This window comes from Canis lupus, chromosome 5 (genome assembly GCF_011100685.1).
Source record: "Canis lupus familiaris isolate Mischka breed German Shepherd chromosome 5, alternate assembly UU_Cfam_GSD_1.0, whole genome shotgun sequence".
In the NCBI taxonomy this organism is placed as follows: domain Eukaryota; kingdom Metazoa; phylum Chordata; class Mammalia; order Carnivora; family Canidae; genus Canis; species Canis lupus.
Genome location: NC_049226.1, coordinates 39,745,497 through 39,765,442, shown reverse-complemented (window position 1 = coordinate 39,765,442; position 19,946 = coordinate 39,745,497). Strand labels below are relative to the sequence as shown.

The 19,946-nt window shown below is 42.1% G+C and overlaps 1 protein-coding gene across 2 annotated transcripts; it reads left to right on the top strand.

Moving 5' to 3' along the window:
• The first annotated feature begins 10,520 nt into the window (after positions 1 to 10,520).
• On the top strand, positions 10,521 to 12,754 carry UBB (ubiquitin B). 2 transcript variants are annotated; one of them, XM_038536997.1, is made up of 2 exons: positions 10,521 to 10,916; positions 11,665 to 12,754. In XM_038536997.1, the coding sequence occupies exon 2, from the start codon at positions 11,671 to 11,673 to the stop codon at positions 12,586 to 12,588; it is 918 nt and encodes a 305-aa protein (XP_038392925.1). In that variant the 5' UTR covers positions 10,521 to 10,916; positions 11,665 to 11,670; the 3' UTR covers positions 12,589 to 12,754. The 2 variants fall into 2 exon arrangements, with proteins under 2 accessions (XP_038392925.1, XP_038392926.1); XM_038536998.1 differs by lacking the exon at positions 10,521 to 10,916 and adding an exon at positions 11,058 to 11,198.
• Positions 12,755 to 19,946: the final 7,192 nt, after the last annotated feature.

Sequence of the window (19,946 nt, the reverse complement as noted above, 5' to 3'; positions counted from 1 at the left end):
GGATCGAGTGCTGCATTGGGTTCCCTGCAGGGAACCTATTTCTCCCTCTGCCTATGGTGTGCCTCTCTCTGTGTGTCTCTCATGAACGAATATATAAAATCTTAAAAAAAAAAAGAAAAGAGAAATTCCTTTATGTATCAGAGGTTGTATTATATATTAGATGATGTACTATGTACTAACCAACCCCTGTGACAACAAAGTGGGGCAGCAAAGGGCTGCTTCCAAGACAGTTCCCACCATAAATTTAATCCATGTTGAAATGTTCCCACAGCTAACAAAAACAACATATCAATTTATAAAACCATCTCCACCTTTTGTCTAGCTATTGTTCTTTGACTTGACAGCAAATAAGTTTTACTTATTAGACACAGTAAATAAAAGTTTAATATGTCATTGAAGGGCGCCTAGGTGGCTCAGTTGGTCAAGTGTGTGCCTTCGCTCAGGTCACAATCCCAGGATCCTGGGAACAAGCCTCAAGTTAAGTTCCCTGCTCAGGGGGTAGTCTGCTTCTCTTTCTCCCTCTGCCTCTTCCACTGCTCATGCTCTCTCTCAAATAAATAAATAAAATATGAAAAAAAAATGTCATTGAAATCTCAGAATAGGTTCATGACCCTAAAAAAAGAAATTGGGAAGTAGTCAATAGTAATCAGAAAAAGAAATGAGGAATAATTCCTTGAAGTCTAATGGAATGGTACAAAATTAATTTATCCAAGCAAACAATAGCTACTATTGCCTAATCCATTTTGGATATCTTAGTTTTTTGGGGTTTTTTTCAAGATTTTTTCATTTGAGAAAGAGAGAGAAGAGAGAGCATGAACAAAGGGAGAGGTAGAAGGAGATGGAGCGGGAAGCAGATTCCCCACTGAGCAGGGCTCCATCCCAGGACGCTGAGATCATGACCTGAGTGGAAGTCAGATGCTTAACTGTTGACTGAGCCACCCAGGTGCGCCCCCCACCCCCAATATAGTTTTCTAACAGGTTGGGAAATTGATAGAGCAAACTACCATTCTTGGTCTGAAGAAATCTCCCTAGAAAGGCACTGGAAAAAAGAAAATATCAGTATTTCAAAGGCCACTTCTGTAAAGAGCAAAGGACACTAAACAAAAGGCAAAGAAAAAGGGATAGAAGTGCTCAGCATCTACAGAGTGCCAAGTAATTTGCCTAGACTTAAGACTGGATTTGACAAGGTAGGACACCTGGTCCACATGTTTTCTTTACAGGTAAGGAAACTGAAGGTTAAAAATGTTAAGTAAAATACACAGTTATAGGGCTGGTATAAAACCAAGCTGGAGGGCAGCCTAGGTGGCTCAGCGGTTTAGCACCGCCTTCAGCCCAGGGCCTGATCCTGGATCCCCAGGATCGAGTCCTGGGTTGGGCTCCTTGCATGGAGCCTGCTTCTCCCTCTGCCTGTGTCTCTGCTGCTCTCTTTCTCTTTCTCTCTCGTTAATAAATAAAATCTTTGAGGAAAAAAAAAAAAAAACCAAGCTGGAAATATGATACGGTTGTGTTTCCATTCCAAATCTCATGCTCTTTTTGCTGCAGTACACTGCCTTAGGTTTCTAAAAGACTGTACTGGTAAGTTTTATATAATTGCCAAATTCTAAAATTAGAAACAAATGACCAAAAATTGTTAACTTGTTTGTAGGAGCAAACCCAATATCCACTGATACATCCCTCCAGTGACTTACAGGTCATTTCACTGCCTCTTACAGTTCTTCCCAAGTGGCTCCTTAGAACTTCAAACCAGGGGCATCTGGGTGGCTCAGGAGTTGAGCAGCTGCATTTGGCTCAGGTACTAGGTCCTGGGATCTAGTCCCACATTGGTCTCTCTGCAGGGAGCCTGCTTCTCCCTCTCCCTGTGTCTCTGCTTCTCTGTCTCTCATGAATAAATAAAATCTTTAAAAAAAAAATAACTTCAAACCAATGGACTTGTTATGACTAAATCTACCAAACTATCAGACCTGCCTCAGAAAGGGTCTCCTTATAGTCAGGTCCCAGCTGAAAAGTCTGAATATTAAGTGCTGCTGGGTATACAGAACTGTGGGAACTGCTACATTGCTGGTGAGATTGCAAGTTTGTACAATCACTTTGGAGAGCAGTTTGGCAAAACTTGGGAAGTTTAGGATCACATCCCATAATTTGATTCCTGTGTACACTGCCTAGAGACATTCTCACACATGAATACAAGGAAATATACATAGAGATGCTTTTACTGTTGGTAATAACATAAGATGGTACAGCTGTTATGGAAAACAGCATGGTGGTTCCTCAAAAAATTAAAAATAGAATGACCATATGATCAAGCAATTCCACTCCGGATATATGCCCAAAAGATTTGAAAGCAAGAACTAAACAGATATTTGTACACCCATGTTCATAGTTGCATTATTCACAATCACCAAAGGACAAAACAACCTGCCCACGGACAGATGAGTGGATAAACAATATGTTGTAAACACACACAGTGGAATATTATTTAATTTTTTGAAGGAAGGAAATTGATAGATAAACCTTGAGGACATTATGCTAAAGCCAGTCACCAAAGAACAAATATATGATTCCACTTCTGTGAGGTACTTAATATCAAATTCGTAGGAACAAAGGTAGAATGGTGGTTGCATGGAGCTGAGGGAAGATGGATGGTAGTGATGTTTGTACAACAGTGTGAATGTACTTAATGCCACTGAACTATGTACTTAAAAAATGTTTTTAGCAGCTTTTTAACAGTGAAAAACTAGGAACACCCTAAAGTTAAATTGTAGTATCTTGGGCAGCCCTGGTGGCCCAGCGGTTTAGCACCACCTTCAGCCCGGGGTGTGGTCCTGGAGACCCTGGATTGAGTCCCACGTCAGGCTCCCTGCATGGAGCCTGCTTCTCCCTCTGCCTGTGTCTCTGCCTCTCTCTTTCTCTCTCTGCGCCTCTCATGAATAAATAAAATAAAATCTTAAAAAAAAAAGATAGTATCTTCACATAACAGAATACATCGCAGCCAAAGTAGTTAAATTAGATCTACTGCCTACATTTATCAACACAGCTAAATCTCAAAAAAACAATGTTAAAAGAAAAAAAGAAAATTGCATAATGATACATAAAGCATGATATTTACATAAAGCCTAAAAACATGTTTTAGTCTGTTTAGACTGCTATAAAAGAATACAATAGACTGAGTGGTTTAAAAAGAACAGAAATTTATTTCTTATAGCTCTAGAGGCTAGGAAGTCTAATTTTCTGGCAGGTTCAGTGTCTGGTGAGGGCCTGCTTCCCAATTCACAGATGGCCATCTATTTTTCCTCATATGGATATGGAGCAAGGGGGTCTCTGGAGTCTTTTTGGGTTTTTGTTTTTTTTTGGGGGGGGGTGTTGAAGATTTTAGTTCTAAGTAATCTCTACACCCAACATGGGGCTCAAGCTTACAACACTGAGATCAGAAGTCACATGCCCTACCAACTGCACCAGCCAGGTGCCTCTCTGGAGCCTCTTTTATAAGGGCACTAATCCATTCTACAGGGTTCTTCTCTCATGACCTAATCACCTATCAAAGGCCCCACTTCCAAATACCACCACAATGGGGATTAAGATTTGGCATATGAATTTTGGAGGGTCACATTCAGTTTATAGCAGCATGTAATATTTATGGAAACATAAATGTATAGTATTATCTTTAAAAGGTGCCGGGGGGGGGGGCACCTGGGTGGTAGTCAGTTAAGCATCTGAGTCTTGGCTTTGGTTCAGGTCGCGATCTCAGGATCGTGAGATCCAGCCTCACATAGGGCTTATTGCTCAGTGCAGAGTAGGCTTAAGATTTTCTCTCTACCTCTGCCACTACTACCCCTACCACCAGAGCTGGCATGCACTTGCTCTCTCTAGCGTCCCCTGCATCCCAGGGTATGGTCCTGGAGACCCGGGATCGAGTCCCACATCTTGCTCCCTGCATGGAGCCTGCTTCTCCCTCTGCCTGTGTCTCTGCATCTCTCTCTCTCTCTGTGTCTCTCATGAATAAATAGATGATGATAGATAGATAGATAGATAGATAGATGATAGATAGATAGATGATAGATAGATAGATGATAGATAGATCTTTAAAAATTAAAATAAAATAAATACAAAATAAAAGGTGCCTGGGATTGGGACCCTGGCTAGCTCAGTCGGTAAAACATGCGACTCTCAATCTTGCAGTCATGAGTTCTACCCCACATCGGGTGTGGAACCTACTTAAAAAAATTAAGGGGCACCTGGGTGGCTCAGTGGTTGAGCATCTGCCTTCGGCTCAGGTTGTGATCCTGGGGTCCTGAGATCAAGTCCTATATCAGGCTCCTCGCAGGAAACCTGCTTCTCCCTCTGCCTATGTCTTTGCCTCTCTCTCTGCTTCTCTCATGAATAAACAAAATCTTAAAAAAATAAAAATAACAGGGCAGCCTGGGTAGCTCAGCGGTTTAGTGCCACCTTCAGCCCAGGGCCTAATCCTGGAGACCCAGGATCAAGTCCCATGTTGGGGTCCCTGCATTGAGCCTGCTTCTCCTTCTGTCTGTGTCTCTGCCTCTCTTTCCCTCTCTCTTTGTGTCTCGTGAATAAATAAAATCTTTAAAAAATAAATAAATAAATAAATAAATAAATAAATAAATAAATAAATAAATAAATAAATAAATGGGACGCCTGGGTGGCTCAGTCAGTTGAGTGTCTGTCTGCCTTTGGCTCAGGTCACGATCCTCGAGTTCCAGGATTGAGCCCTGCATGGGGCTCCCGGCTCAGCAAGCAGTCTGCTTCTCCCTCTGTCCTTCACCTGGCTCGTGCTCGCTCCCTCTCTCAAATAAATAAAATCTTTAAAAACATTTTTTTTCCAAAAGACACCATCAGGAAAGTAAAAACTCACAGAATGAGAGAAAATATTTGCAAGCTACATATCTAAGAACTTGTATAAAGAACATTTCAAGAACCCTCAAAACTCATCAGCAAAAAACCAAACAATTGGATTAATTATAAAATGGGCAAATACATGAATAGGCATTTCAGCAAAGAAGATATACATACACCTGGCAAATAACCACAGGAAAACATGTTCAACATCATCAATGATTAGGGAGAAGTAAATTAAAACTATGATAAACTATCACTATACATGTATTAGAGCAGCTAAAATAAAAAACAGTGACAATGCCCAAATGCTGTGAGGATACAGAGAATCTCCCATACATTACTGGTGGGAGTGTAACTCGTACAGCCACTCCACAAAATAGCTTGGCAGTTTCTTGAAAACCTGACCATATATTTACACATGACCCAGCAATGACAGTACTGAGTATTTGTCCCAGAGAGATGAAAACATATGTTCACACACACAAAAAAATGTGTACATTAACATCTATAGCAACTTTACTTCTAATAGTAAAGAATTGGAAACATCTCAAAAGTCCATCTGTAGGTGGTTGAATAAACCAATTGTACATCCATGCCATGGAATGCTGCTCAGCTACAAGAAGGAATGAACTATTGGTATATGCAACACCTTGCATGAATTTCAAGGGAACTATGCTGAGTGCAAAAAACTACTGTCAAAAAGTCACATACTGGGGTGCCTGGGTGGCTCAGTTGATTGAGTGTCCAACTCTTGATTTCAGCTCAGGTCATGATCTCAGGGTCCTGGGATCCAGTCTTGTGTCTGGCTCTACACTCAGTGGGGAAGTCTGCTTGAGGATTCTCTCTTTCCTTCTCCCTCTGCCCCTTCCTCTACTCTCTCTCTAGTAAATAAATTTTTTTTTAAAAGGTACATACTGAGTGATTTCAACATTCCCAAAATAACATTATAAAGATTTAGAACATTTTCAACAATAACCAAACTATAGAAAGAACCCAAATGTCCACAGACTGATGAATGGACAAAAATTGTACATTCAAAGATGAATGTACAATGTATACATTGTAACAGATGATGTGGTATATACATACAATGGAATACTACTCAGCCGTCAAAAAGAATGAAATCTTGCCATTAGCAATGACATGGATGGAGCTAGAGAGTATTATCCTAAGTGAAATAGAGAAAGAAATACCATACAATTTAACTCATATGTGGGATTTGAGAAATGAAACAGATGAACATATGGGAACTAAAATAAAGATGCAGAAAGATAAGTGGTTGCCTAGGCTTGGGGGGTAAGGGGGTGGGAGAAAGTTGTGACTGTAAAGAGGTACCATCATCCTTATGATGGAACAGCACTGTATCTTGATCCTAGTGATGGTTACATGAATCTACCCAAGTGATAAAACTGTACAAAACTATATACAGGCACACATGAAAGTGCATGTAAAACTGCTGAAATCTGATCCCTGGGTGGCGCAGCGGTTTAGCACCTGCCTTTGGCCCAGGGCGCGATCCTGAAGACCCGGGATCGAATCCCATGTCGGGCTTCCGGTGCATGGAGCCTGCTCCTCCCTCTGCCTGTGTCTCTGCCTCTCTCTCTCTCTCTCTGTGACTATCATAAATAAATAAAAATAAAAAAAAATAAAACTGCTGAAATCTGAATAAGGTCTGCAGATTCTACCGCTGGTATTTTCCTGTTTTTGACATTGTACTGTAGTTACCTAAGGTGTTACTGATGTGGAAAACAAAGCCAAAGCCTTACTACTTGCAGCGCATTGACAAGTCCTTGAAACAGGTAGAGTGAGCTTCCTCTGGGAGCTCAGCTGCCTCAATGTTGACCCTTTGCTAAGGCCAAAAGGCAATCTTAACCTGGCCACCCACCTCCCAGGATCCTATGAGTCTACTTTAAACATATAGAAATTCTTTTGGAAACTTCCTTGATCTCTACTCCCCAAGATACACATTAGCAATTACCCTCCAAACATATGGCCCACTAATATATATCTGAAGGATCTCATGATTAAGGCTTCACTGATGGTAATAAAGGACCTTTTCCTAACAGCAGCTAGCCCCTGAAAGGTCCTGGAAACCATGCTTCCAAAATTCCTTAGAGACTTACTTTTCCAAGGCACCTGGGTGGCTCAGTGGTCAAGCATCTGCCTTTAGCTCCGGTCATGATCCCGGGGTCCTGGGATAGAGTCTCATATCAGGCTCCCTACAGGGAGTCTGCTTCTCCCTCTGTCTCTCATGAATAAATCTTTTAAAAAAGCCACACACAGTAAATACCACCTCACACGCACTAGGATGGCCATTATAAAAAAATAAAACAGAAGATAAGTGTTGCTAGGATGTGGGGAGACTAGAACCCTTGTACGTGGCTGGTGGGTATGTAAAATGATGCAGCCATTATGGAAAACGGTATGGAGGTTCCTCAAAAAATTAAAAATAGAATTACCACATAATCCAACAATCCCCTTGAGTCTATATCCAAAAGAACTGAAAGCAGGATTGAAGAGTATTTGCACACCCATATTCACTACAGTATTCAAAATAGCTAAGAGGTGGAAGTAACCCAAATACCCATAGATACCTGTAATGTGGTATATACATACAACGAACTATTAACCTTAAAAAACAAGGAAATTTGTCACATATATGGAGGAATCCTGAAGGTATTATACTAAATAAGCCAACTCCCCCCCCCAAAAAAAAATCACTGTTTAAATCCACTTTTAGAAGGTATCTAAAGTAATCAAAATCAAAGAAATGGAAGGTAGAATAGTGATTACCAGGGCCTGGGAGTGGGGAGAAATGGGAAATAGTAAAGTGAGCATAGGGTTTCAGTTTTGCAAGATGAAAAAATCCTAGGAATCTATAATACAATAATGTGAAATATAATTACTACCACTTTTTAAAAAGATTTTATTTATTTATTCATGAGACACAGAGAGAGAGAGGCAGAGACACAGAGGGAGAAGCAGAGGGAGAGGCAGGCTCCATGCAGGGAGCCAGACGTAGGACTCAAACCCGGGTCTCCTGGACCACACCCTGGGCTGAAGGCAGCACTAAACCTCTGAGCCACCTGGGCTGCCCTAATTACTACCACTTACCTGTACATTTAAATAATGGAAAGATAAATTTTATATATATATTTTTTGCCACAAAAAAAGCTGAAGCAAAATAACAAAATGTTCAGATTTAATAAAGTTGGGTATTGCTCATATTATCTCCAACTTTCATTTATGTAATATTCCATAATAAACGTTTTAAAGTAGCTATGTTTTATAGGATAGATTTCATAATTTTAAGGCCCAATATAAAGACAATACAGAATTTTTCCCTGTGTTCATTTGGATATCCAATACCAAAGTTTTTAACTAGCTGGTAATGAATCAGGAGTCTCAATTCTATCGAGATAAATAGCCAAATGAGAAAATGACTAACCACCGATGAACCCTATATTTTAATATAATGATAATGTCAAGAAAACAATTGTGAATTTATCATTGGAACCACAGTTTTCTCACAGATCTTTATTAAAAGACATCTAACCCAATGAAATCACTTAGAATCTCTGTTTTTTCCAAAGGAAATGCCTAGGAAAAAACATTTGCCTATGGAGAATAAATAAATGCTGGCTTTTTGCTTTGTATTTTGGTGCTCAAGGTTGTCACAAAATTGTTTTTTTTTCTTTTCCCCAGTTGAACAAAAGGTAAAACTGCACTTCATTGAAGGAACATATATTGAACACAATGCCAAGTATTATGCTAAATTATCAAATTTCTGCTCTTTGGGATTTTTTTCACTCTACTCTCTGACTTGTTTACAAATTATCTTTTACAATTTACTACCAGAAATGATGTCATTATTAAAATGTTCATTTATAAACAGATCATTAAAAAAAAATCACCTTGTTTTACAAGGACAGCACTTGACCTCCTTCTGAAAACATTTTGCTTTGTTGAGGTCACCAAATGTCCCACTTTGGGAAAACATTAAACCAGGAAGCCCTGTGACTAACTTGGTTCTGGCAATCGTTAGAACCCCAAGCGAAGTCATCCCATCCGTCAGGAGATCTCCATTCTAGATTATTCTCACCGCTCAACCTCTATGACTCAGGAGAAGCTGCTAGTTGGTGAAAACAAATTCCAACGCAGTTTAACAAAAATGAAATTTCATACTTTGGGGAAAAAAACATTTTATCAACGACCTCCAAGTCCAAAATTATTTAAAAAAAATTTTTTTTTTTTAAATTTGGGAGAGAGAGCGAGCACGAGCAGGGGAGAGGCAGGAGAGTGAGAAAGCAGGCTCTCCGCTGAGCAGGGAGCCTAAATCCCAGGGCCTGGAGATCACAACGTGAGCCAAAGTCAGACGCTTAACCAACTGAGCCACCCAGGCGCCCCACAAATTATCTTAAGGAAACTTATTTTCCTGTCATGCAAGTAAGTGGATCTTACCAAGTTTTAGTTTAACTTAAGCTGTCGAGGGGTTAACTCATGAACATCTTTTTTGAATAGTATGCTTAGAAATGTATTTTAAGGACTAGCGACCTTTTTTCTAAGGGGCGTGCAGCTGATTTCTATTAACGTGCAAAACTTCACTCACTTGGGAAGGCTGGAATTACGCCACTAACAACCATCTGCGTGTTTATTTACACCCCCGGCTCCGTGACTCAGACACTGGGCCACGTGTCCCCGAGATTTCCACGCCCCTGTCTGACTCAGGGTGCTCGTGTAATCTCTCCTGGCGAGGCTTGGGGGCCACACCCGGGGGGGAGGGCGAGGGAAGTAAAGCGGGGGGACCAGCTAGAGGTCGGAGCTGGCCAACTCCACCTCCACCGTCGCCTGAGGAGCAAACACGTGAACAGGAGTCCTGTTTTCCTGCAATTCCTCGTCCCCCCGAGCTCGGGTTGTGGGCTTCCTGATCCGCATCTTTTTCCCTACCAGAGTCTGGTGAGACAGCAAGGGGGCAAGAACACTGCAGGTTTCCCAGCGCCACACCTAAGCCGGCCACCGAGTCCCCGGGAGCCTGAGCCGAGCCTCCCAGGGCCTCTACTTGGGGGGAGGGGAGGAGGAGGAGGGAGGGGGAGGCCGCCCCTCCCCCCCAACACACACAAGGGCCCGCCACCAGAGTCTAGCCCTTGTGGGAATCCAGGACAAAAGCATTCCGACTCTTTAAAAAAAAAAAAAAAAGTGTCATTAAAGTACCCTCACCCTGCTCTAACCAAGCGCAAAAATAAACCGAGCAGTGCGCGCTCGCGTCAAGATGGGGGCGGGGGAGCGGGTTCGTGCTTCCACGGCGACACTGGCAAAAACAGCGGCGGGCCACACCGTGAGCGCCTCCGAACCCGAACCGGGACGACCTTCCCAGGAAAGTCGCCGCGGACGAAGCTTTTTCCTTACCCAAAGCTAGAAAAACCCAAGACTTAAGGACGGGAGCGGGGATGCTGGGCTTTGGAGGCGGGAGCAATGTAGCCCCTCCCAACCTCCCGCCGGAAGTACCCCATTCTCGCCAAGGCACGCCTCTGTGGCGCACGCGCAGAGTTACTTAGCAACGTCGGCGCTCACCCACCCTAGCTGGAAGCCCAGCAACAACCGAGCCGCCGCGTTTCCCACCAATCAGCGCCGGCCTCGCCTTCGCACGCCTCACCAATCAGCGCCGGCGCCGCAAGGAAGTTTCGAGAGCTTTCGAGGAAGGTCCCCTTAACTCAAATCCATCCGCCTAATCATTTTCCTACTTTTTCCTAAGAGAGGAGAAGAGTCGCCTGGAAGTGAGGGGAGCTGATTTTTTAGAGTCCTTCCTTCGGCTCTGAGGAACTTGGGGCTCGGTCGGGAGGGCCGAACTGGGCCGCGGGAGGTGGGGCCGAGCGAACTATTTTCGGCCGCGTACGGACACGGCGGCTACGTCGGCAGTGATGAGTGACGCAACAGACGCTGCATAAATTTCAGCTCCGCGGAGCCGCGAGCGTTCAGACGCGGCTGGCATTGTTAGGTGGCGGTGTGCTGGTGTGGGGGTGACTGGACGTGATTGACTTCGGTGTCCTTGCGTTCGTTAGCAGGTACTCGCCGGCGGCTGCGGAGTCTTGGGAGAAGTGCGGAGGCTTTCTGAGACCAGGCTGACGGGTTTGGGGACGGCGGAGCTGGGGGTGCTCAGGGAAGGGGGTTGGGGGAGGGGAGGGCGAGGTGACGCGGCGCTGCGGCGCCCGGCCTTTCCGGAAGAGTGGGCCTTGTTTACGTGAAGGGAGCGGGGGCGGTTGGCGCGCGCGCCGACACTGACTAACCGACTCTTAACCGATGGAGGTTCCATCGCGTCTGCTTCAGAGGGGGAAGGCGGAAAAGAGGTAGTCTAGGGGGATTTTTTAAAACTGTCTGAATTTTGAATCTCAACTCAGTGAAAACTCCCTCACTTCCATTTAAGCAATCTATATTTGTCGAGTTTCGTGTTTTTTTTTTTTTTTTTAATCTGACGTATTCTGCTTAGGTTTTGGGAACATTCCGGGATGGCGGGAGGGGGTGGTGGGGGTGGGGTGGAAGACGATTTAGTGAAGAGTCTAGAATAGTTAAGGCTCTCGATACTAACCTTTGAAAGTTTTTTTTTTTTTTTTTTTTTTTTAGTCTTCCATCTTTGGTAAATTGAAACCCTGACTAAATTTTTATATTTAGTGGTTAACTTACGATCAGTAAAGGGGGGGGGGGGGGCTGTGAGAGATGTTGATGAAGTTAATTGTTCATTTTGAAGAACTGAATGTATGTGAAGGTCACCAAGATCCTGAATTGGTATACTAACGATTTCCTTTTAAACTGTAGGTCAAAATGCAGATCTTCGTGAAAACCCTAACCGGCAAGACCATCACCCTGGAGGTGGAGCCCAGTGACACCATCGAAAATGTGAAGGCCAAGATCCAGGATAAAGAGGGCATCCCCCCTGACCAGCAGAGGCTCATCTTTGCAGGCAAGCAGCTGGAAGATGGCCGCACTCTTTCTGATTACAACATCCAGAAAGAGTCAACCCTGCACCTGGTCCTGCGCCTGAGGGGTGGTATGCAGATCTTTGTGAAGACCCTGACCGGCAAGACCATCACCCTGGAGGTGGAGCCCAGTGACACCATCGAAAATGTGAAGGCCAAGATCCAGGATAAAGAGGGCATCCCGCCTGACCAGCAGAGGCTCATCTTTGCAGGCAAGCAGCTGGAAGATGGCCGCACTCTTTCTGATTACAACATCCAGAAAGAGTCAACTCTCCACCTGGTCCTGCGCCTGAGGGGTGGTATGCAGATCTTCGTGAAGACCCTGACCGGCAAGACCATCACCCTGGAGGTGGAGCCCAGTGACACCATCGAAAATGTGAAGGCCAAGATCCAGGATAAAGAGGGCATCCCGCCTGACCAGCAGAGGCTCATCTTTGCAGGCAAGCAGCTGGAAGATGGCCGCACTCTTTCTGATTACAACATCCAGAAAGAGTCAACTCTCCACCTGGTCCTGCGCCTGAGGGGTGGTATGCAGATCTTCGTGAAGACCCTGACCGGCAAGACCATCACCCTGGAGGTGGAGCCCAGTGATACCATTGAAAATGTGAAGGCCAAGATCCAGGATAAAGAGGGCATCCCGCCTGACCAGCAGAGGCTCATCTTTGCAGGCAAGCAGCTGGAAGATGGCCGCACTCTTTCTGATTACAACATCCAGAAAGAGTCAACTCTCCACCTGGTTCTCCGTCTGAGGGGTGGCTGTTAATTCTTCAATCTTGAATTCTTAGTGCCCAATGATGGCATTGCTCTGCACTCTAGCCATTTGCCCCAATTTAAGTTTAGAAATTACCAGTTTCAGTAAGAGCTGAATCACTGGTTTTCTCAATAGCTGTTCAAAATGTTAATAAAAGTTTTGTTGCATGGTAGCATAATTGTGGTCTGTCGTGAAATTATGTAATGGTGTGGGGCTCCTAGCTGATTAAAACTGGTCAAGGAAGGGACTTAGCATTCAGAATATCCATTTCATCAACAGTAAACCATTTTGTTTAAGAAAAAGGTGTGTTGAGTTGTGGGAGATTTATCCTTCGGTCAAGGTCATTTACAAGTTAATGGTTCTGGTGTAATGGGAAACCATTTCTGGGGTATTACCCAATTAAAAATTGAATATGAACACTTAGGGAAAGCCAACATGCCTACTTTCCTCTGCCCAATGGGTGTAAACTAAGCTAATCAAGTAGAACTGAAATTTTGGTTGGGGCTGCTGGGTTGTGATTAACTGATTTACTTGATAACTAGTGCATTACACTCCAGTTTTAACCATTAGTTGTGAAACCATAATCTTGTCTTGAGTACATGAGCTAATAACCAAGAATCCAATGGAATCCTAGTTAACAGGTTTGAAAGAACTCAAAAATTTTAAAAGTATCCTGATCCAAGGCAACTTGATAACTTTGGTGTTAGGCAGCAAATGAAGATGGTTTCTAACAATTTATTAATGTCTGCCCAGTGTGGGGTTGTTGAGATCTACCAACTAAGAATGATAAAATCGCAACAAATGAGATTCTCTACTTTGAGGCTGGATAAACTTTGAGCTTTAGATGCAAGCAATTCGAACATGTTTACCAATAAACACTAAACCAATAAAGGTGTAGTTTCCAGTAGAAAAAATTTAAATAAATCTATTTGGGTCTCCTTAACAATGCCTTAAGTGCTCTACATCTTTTTTCCTTTGCTTGTAGTGTAACCAGTATAAATAGCAAATGTGGTTTTCAACTTGGGACATAATTGAGAGTTGCAGAGAGTACAATGTAAGGAGAGAAGTTGGAAGCCTTTTGGTTTTCCCAGGTTTACTCTGTATAGGAAAATAATTTCTGACACAAAAACTAGAAATCTTGAGTGTTGCTGTTAGATTAAGATCTTAAATCAGGGACACCTGGGTGGCACGGAGCATGATCCTGGGGGCCTGGGATTGAGTCCCGCATTGGGCTTCTTGCATGAAGCCTGCTTCTCCCTCTGCCTGTGTCTCTGTCTCATGAATAAATCTTCAAAAATTTAAGTCTTAAATCAGAAGTGTGTCTTGAGCTGAGCATTGCCTAGAAATGGGTCTAATAGTTTAGATAAAGCTGGCAGTGGCTTGCATAATTTTGGGAACTGTGCCTCAGTATTATTTCTGCCCTAGAAATCTACTTAAATTTGAATATAAAATACTAAATTGGGAGTACTAAAGTTTCTTTTTACCACTTAACATGGCTATTTTCAGTGAATTATTGCACTTGAGCTTTGAGTGCAAATTAGAATGCTTGGGCCAGAAAGGACAAAAACAGCTATTAAACCTTTAGAGGTGGTAGTGAAAAAATCATAAGGTTTAGGGGAACACCATACCCTATTAGGTGGGAAGGATTTCACCATTGGAAGTGACATTCTTTCCAGTCCCAACGTTTTACAGTTGACTTGCTTAAGGCCTATTTCTAGTTCAGGGCAAGCCAGGGACTCCAAGTGCCCTGCCAAGTATGACAGATACCTCATGAAATTCATGATGTTTTATTAGGTATTTTCCTTTTTGGCATGTTCTCAAGCTAGTGCTTTTAAACAGGCTTTTTACTGAATTTTCAGCAGAGTAGGAACAGGCCTTTTACCTGTAGAGAAACTGGGTTTCAAAGAAAAATTTGTCTTGTTCTTTCCCATACTTTGCTTTACATTTAAAGCGTTGAAAACCTTGAGAATAAAAGTATTTCACTGAATAAAAACCAAGTGGTGGTGGTTTGGGCAATAGGACTTGAACAGTTGTACTATTTTTCCCAAATCTTTACTATCTTGGCAGGCTTACAGCTGTATGTAGTCTGAAACTCAAAAGATTTCAGTTTATACCGGTTCTCTCAATCTCTTCTGTAGAGTTCCCTACATATTCATGGATTTTAGCAAATTCTCTGCACAGAACTTGAAAATTGACCAAGGGAAATGCTTTCTAAATGTGTTGGGTCTTCACAACCCGTGCTACCAGTTGAGTTTGGGAAATAGGTTTATCATTCGTGGCCTCAAACCTTGCACTACACTGAATGAAATTGAGGCCAGTTGTAATTTGTGGTTCGTGTTTACTTGACTTTTGGTAAAGTATCAGCAGTACTGTGGGGAAATGTGACAGAGTGGAGTTTTGCTCTTGGGATATCCCAGAAAGGGATGGTGATAAAGATTTGTTTACGTATCTGAATCCAGAATCACTCATTTTTATCCCTTATTCAACTTAATGTTCTTCATTCACTTAGAGTTAGTTCCTGTCTAACTGCTAGTTCTCAATTGCAGTGTTAGTCCGGATGCCAAAGAGCCCATGGGAAGGAAGAGACATATATGCTGCTACAGCCTGTGGTGCAAGAACCCACCCCCACCCCCACCCACACACACACACAAACCTGCCCTTTAAGGAAATGTTTCCTGGGGATCCCTGGGTGGCGTAGCGGTTTAGCGCCTGCCTTTGGTCCAGGGCGTGATCCTGGAGACCTGGGATCAAATCCCACATCAGGCTCCCGGTGCATGGAGCCTGCTTCTCCCTCTGCCTGTGTCTCTGCCCCTCTCTCTCTCTGTATGACTATCATAAATAAATTTTAAAAAATTAAAAAAAAAAAGGAAATGTTTCCCAATAAAAGAAGGGTTTCTGTTAATAACCTTCTATTTCTTGTGATCTTCACTGAAAGAGTGTTCATCATACCTGTGTGCAAAGATCTGCTAAAAGAGGGCCCCCCTGGGTGGTTTAGTTGAGTGTGTGACTCAGAGTTGTGAGTTTGAGCCTCCTGTTGGGTGTAGAGATTACCTAAATCTTTAAAAACAACAAAAGTGCTGAAAACATGCTTGATATACTGAAGGCAGTAGGGTCCAGGTGCTAGTCTGTGTCCTGATGTCACTCCAAGATAGTTTTTGCCAGTTCTCGGTGAAATGAAAAAGGACAACAGCACAGTTAATTTTACATAATTTGTGCCTTCTGTAAAAATGTTGCGTGCGGCCCTGAAGAAAAGACTACTTGAGTTCAAATCACTACACCACCTGCTGGCTTGTAACCTTGGGCAACTATTTATCCTGTCAGTACATCAGATTCCTCATCTAAAAATAGTGTTAATTACACCTATCTCCGAATAGGAGAATTATATGTTAAAGTGCTTAAAACTGCAAAAACTTGCTTGTTGCTTATACTGCTATTTATTGCAATAGCAAAATTGGAAATGACCTATAATTGCCCATGAAAGGAGAGTCGTCACATTATAATACAATAAAGAATATGGGAGGTAGAAACTGACATGAAATAACATTAAAGTAAGTGAGGGTATCCCTGGGTGGCTCAGCGGTTTAGCACCTGCCTTCCGCCCAGGGTGTGATCCTGGAGACCTGAGATCGAGTCCCTCATTGGGCTCCCTGCATGGAATCTGCTTCTTCCTCTGCCTGTGTCTGTACCTCTCTCTCTGTGTCTCATGAATAAATAAATAAAATCTTTTTAAAAATTAAAAATTAAGTGAAAAATGCTCTAGAAGCAAATGGGTGCGTAAGCATGTGGGAAGGTTTAACATTGGTTACTTCAGGAGAGTAGGGAATGTATTTTTAATTCCTTTCTAGATATTTTCAAATCTGCCACCCATCAGCTTTCAGGAAGACAAGCCATTTACAACATAACAGCATTTTTCACAAGCAGCCCCTGTTCAAGAGCCAGTGATGTAATTCTGAAGTCAAATTGTGCTCCCGAATTGGATAGAGTCAACTTTCTGCACAAGTCTCTTTCATTCTCTGTGGATCACCCAGGACCTCTGGAAACTACATCTCATGAGACTTCTTGAACCTCAACACACTTCATTTTAGTTCTACTCTGCTCATTCCTCAAAAACTCTGTCAGGGCAAGCCATGACTCCCCTTTATTTAGGCCTAACCAACTCTGAATGGAAGCTTCAGACAAATGTAGATTTTGGGGAAAGGATCTTGCACTTTGTGCAACCATATTAACAGAAAAATAAGTGCTAAGATTGCTTCCTTTTCCATACTTTCTTGATCCCATCACTATCCTTATCCTTCGTTTTGGGAGTGGGGGAGATCCTCAGAAATAGAGTGGTAAAGCTTACTCTCCAGCTTGCAGGTCTCACCCAACCCCTATAATTTATTCCAGCATCTACTCTTCTGACCACCCAACACCTACCAGGACTCCTCTTGAGGAATGTTGGTACCTTCAGAAAACTCTGGTTTCCATGTTTCTCAAACTTTGTCCTCCAAACTCCAACCACTATAAAAAGGATGCTGTGGTCACAAGAGCTCAGTGGCAGGTTTGTTATCTCCCTCCTGGAGACTTAAAATGTGCAGTACCATATTAAAGCCTCCATGGAGTTCTGCTTTGAAGAACTGGTTTAATGCTTTTATCGCAGTGTTTTCCAATTTCCAATTTCACTTTCCTTTTTGATCAATTAATATCCTCCCACTTTGAGAAATACTATTCAAGCTATGACCTCTCCCCTGCCTCCCTAACTAGCACTGCTGATTGTGATTGGTCCCAGTATTAATTTTTTACTCAAATCACAGTGATTATAACGCAGTTGGAAAGATTCAATAAAAAAATAACGTATATAGAGTGAAACATGAAAGTCCTATTCCAGTGTCGCTCCCCAGAACTTAGTCTTCCATACTTACCTTTCTCTGTGCTATTTGATAAGTTTGGTGTGTCTACCACGAGATTATTTTCAATGTGCTTACATATTTATGTATTATATGAAAATGGTTTTTAAATTATACATAAATGCAATCATACAGACATATTGCTTGGAGACGCTTCCATGCCAGTACATGTAGGTCCACTTCAATCTTTCTGAAATACTGCAATATATTTCATCGTGTAGATACATACTGTATTTTACCCATTTCCTTACTGATTAATACTAGGTTGTTTTTATTTTCTTTTACTATTAATGCTGCAATGAACATCCTTGTTAATGCCTTTTATCATATATGTACAAATGTTTCTTCAGGATATACCTAGTGGTAGGTAATGGAAGTGAAATTATATCAAAGAATATGTCTTTTTAAAAAAAAAGATTTTATTTATTTATTCATGAGAGACACAGAAAAGAGAGAGGCAGAGACATAGGCAGAGGGAGAAGCAGACTCCCTGTAGGGAACCTGATACAGGACTTGATCCCAGGACCTTAGGATCACAACCTGGACTGAAGGCAGGCGCCCGACTGCTAAGCCACACAGGAGTCCCAAATATGTCATTTTTTAAAAAATATTTTATTTATTTATTCATGAGAGACAGAAAAGAGAAAGGCAGAGACACAGGCAGAGGGAGAAGCAAGCTCCCTGCGGGGAACCTGATACAGGACTTGATCCCAGGACCTCAGGATCACGACCTGAGCCAAAGGCATATGCTCAACCACTGAGCCACCCAGGCACCCCAAGAATATGGCATTTTATTTTATTTATTTTTTTAAAAGATTTTATTATTTATTCATCAGAGACAGAGAGGGAAGCAGAGGCACAGGCAGAGGGAGAAGCAGGCTCCCTGTGGGGAGCCTGATGTGGGACTGGATCCTAGAACCCCAGGATCAGGATCTGAGCCAAAGTCAGACACTCAACCACTGAGTCACCCAGGTGCCCCAAGAATATAGCATTTTAAAACTCATGATTACTACAAAATTGCCCTTCAAAAAGATCCTACCACACACAACGGAATATTATTCAGCCTTAAAAAGAGGAAATTCTGACACATGCTATGGTGTGGATAAAACTTGGAGATATAATGCTAAGGGAAATAAATCATTCACAAAAGGGCAACTATTGTATGATTCCCTACATATATGAAGTACCTAAAGTCATCAAATTCATAGACACAGAGTAGAATGGTGGTTACCAGGGGCTTAGGGGAAGGGAAAGAAGAACTAGTTGTTAGTGGGTATGAAGTTTTATTTTGGGAAGATGAAAAAGTTCTACAGATGATAATAGTCTTGGTTGCACAACAATGTGAATGCCACTGATCTGTACACGTCAAAGGGTTAAAATGGTAAATATTTTGTTATTTTTTTACCACCATAAAAAGCTATACCAATATAAATTTCCACCAAATCTGCATAAGAGTACTAGTCCTCCATTTCTTTGTTAATATGCATTATGAATCATTCCAATTTTGGATACGTTGAGGGGCGAAAAATGACACTTTATTGTTTTAATTCGCATGTCTCTTATTAAAATTGTGAGATTACAGAAGATTACAGTTACACTGGAGCAGATGGTCCTCCTTCTGATATACAGATACAAGATAAATAGTAGCCTAATGCTACATCACAATATCTATGCCATTGACCTCTTTTTGTCTCATCACACAGGCATTTTACCACCTCACATCCTCACAAGAAGAAGGGTGGGTACAGTACAATATGATGTTGCAAGAGGGAGAGACAGCACATTCACATAATTTTTATTACAGTATGTTATTATAATTGTCTTATAATCTCTTACTGTGCTTAATTTATGAGTTAAACTTTATCATAGGTATGTACGTTTAGGAAAAAAACACAGTGTGTATACAGGGTTCAGTATTACCTGCAGTCTCAGACATCCACTGGGGGTCTTGGAATGTATTCCCCACAGATAAGGGGGAGACTACTGTAGACACCTTTGTGTTTTTCTGACATCAATTTTTATTGTGAATTACCTATTCACATCTTTGCCGATTCTTTTTTTTTTAAGACTTTCTTTATGTATTCATGAGAGACACACAGAAAGAGGCAGAAATATAGGTAGAGGGAGAAGCAGTCTCCCTGCACAACGCCAGATGCAGGACTCCATTGGGGACCCTGGGATCATGCCCTGAGCCTAAGACAGATGCTCAACCACTGAGCCACCCAGGTGCCCCTTTTTGCCTATTATTAATTTGTAGGACCTCTTTATATATTCTAAAAAGTAATAATTTAACTCTTATAATCGTGGTAAATAGAGACTTTCAGACTTATTTCAGACTTTGCTTATGATTTCTTGTAAAAACAGAAGTTTTGGGTTTTTAAGCTTTTTTTTAAGTTAAATTTTATTCAGTTAACATGCAGTGCAATATTCGTTTCTGGAGTAGAATTTGCTGATTCATCCTACAACACCCAGTGCTCATCACAA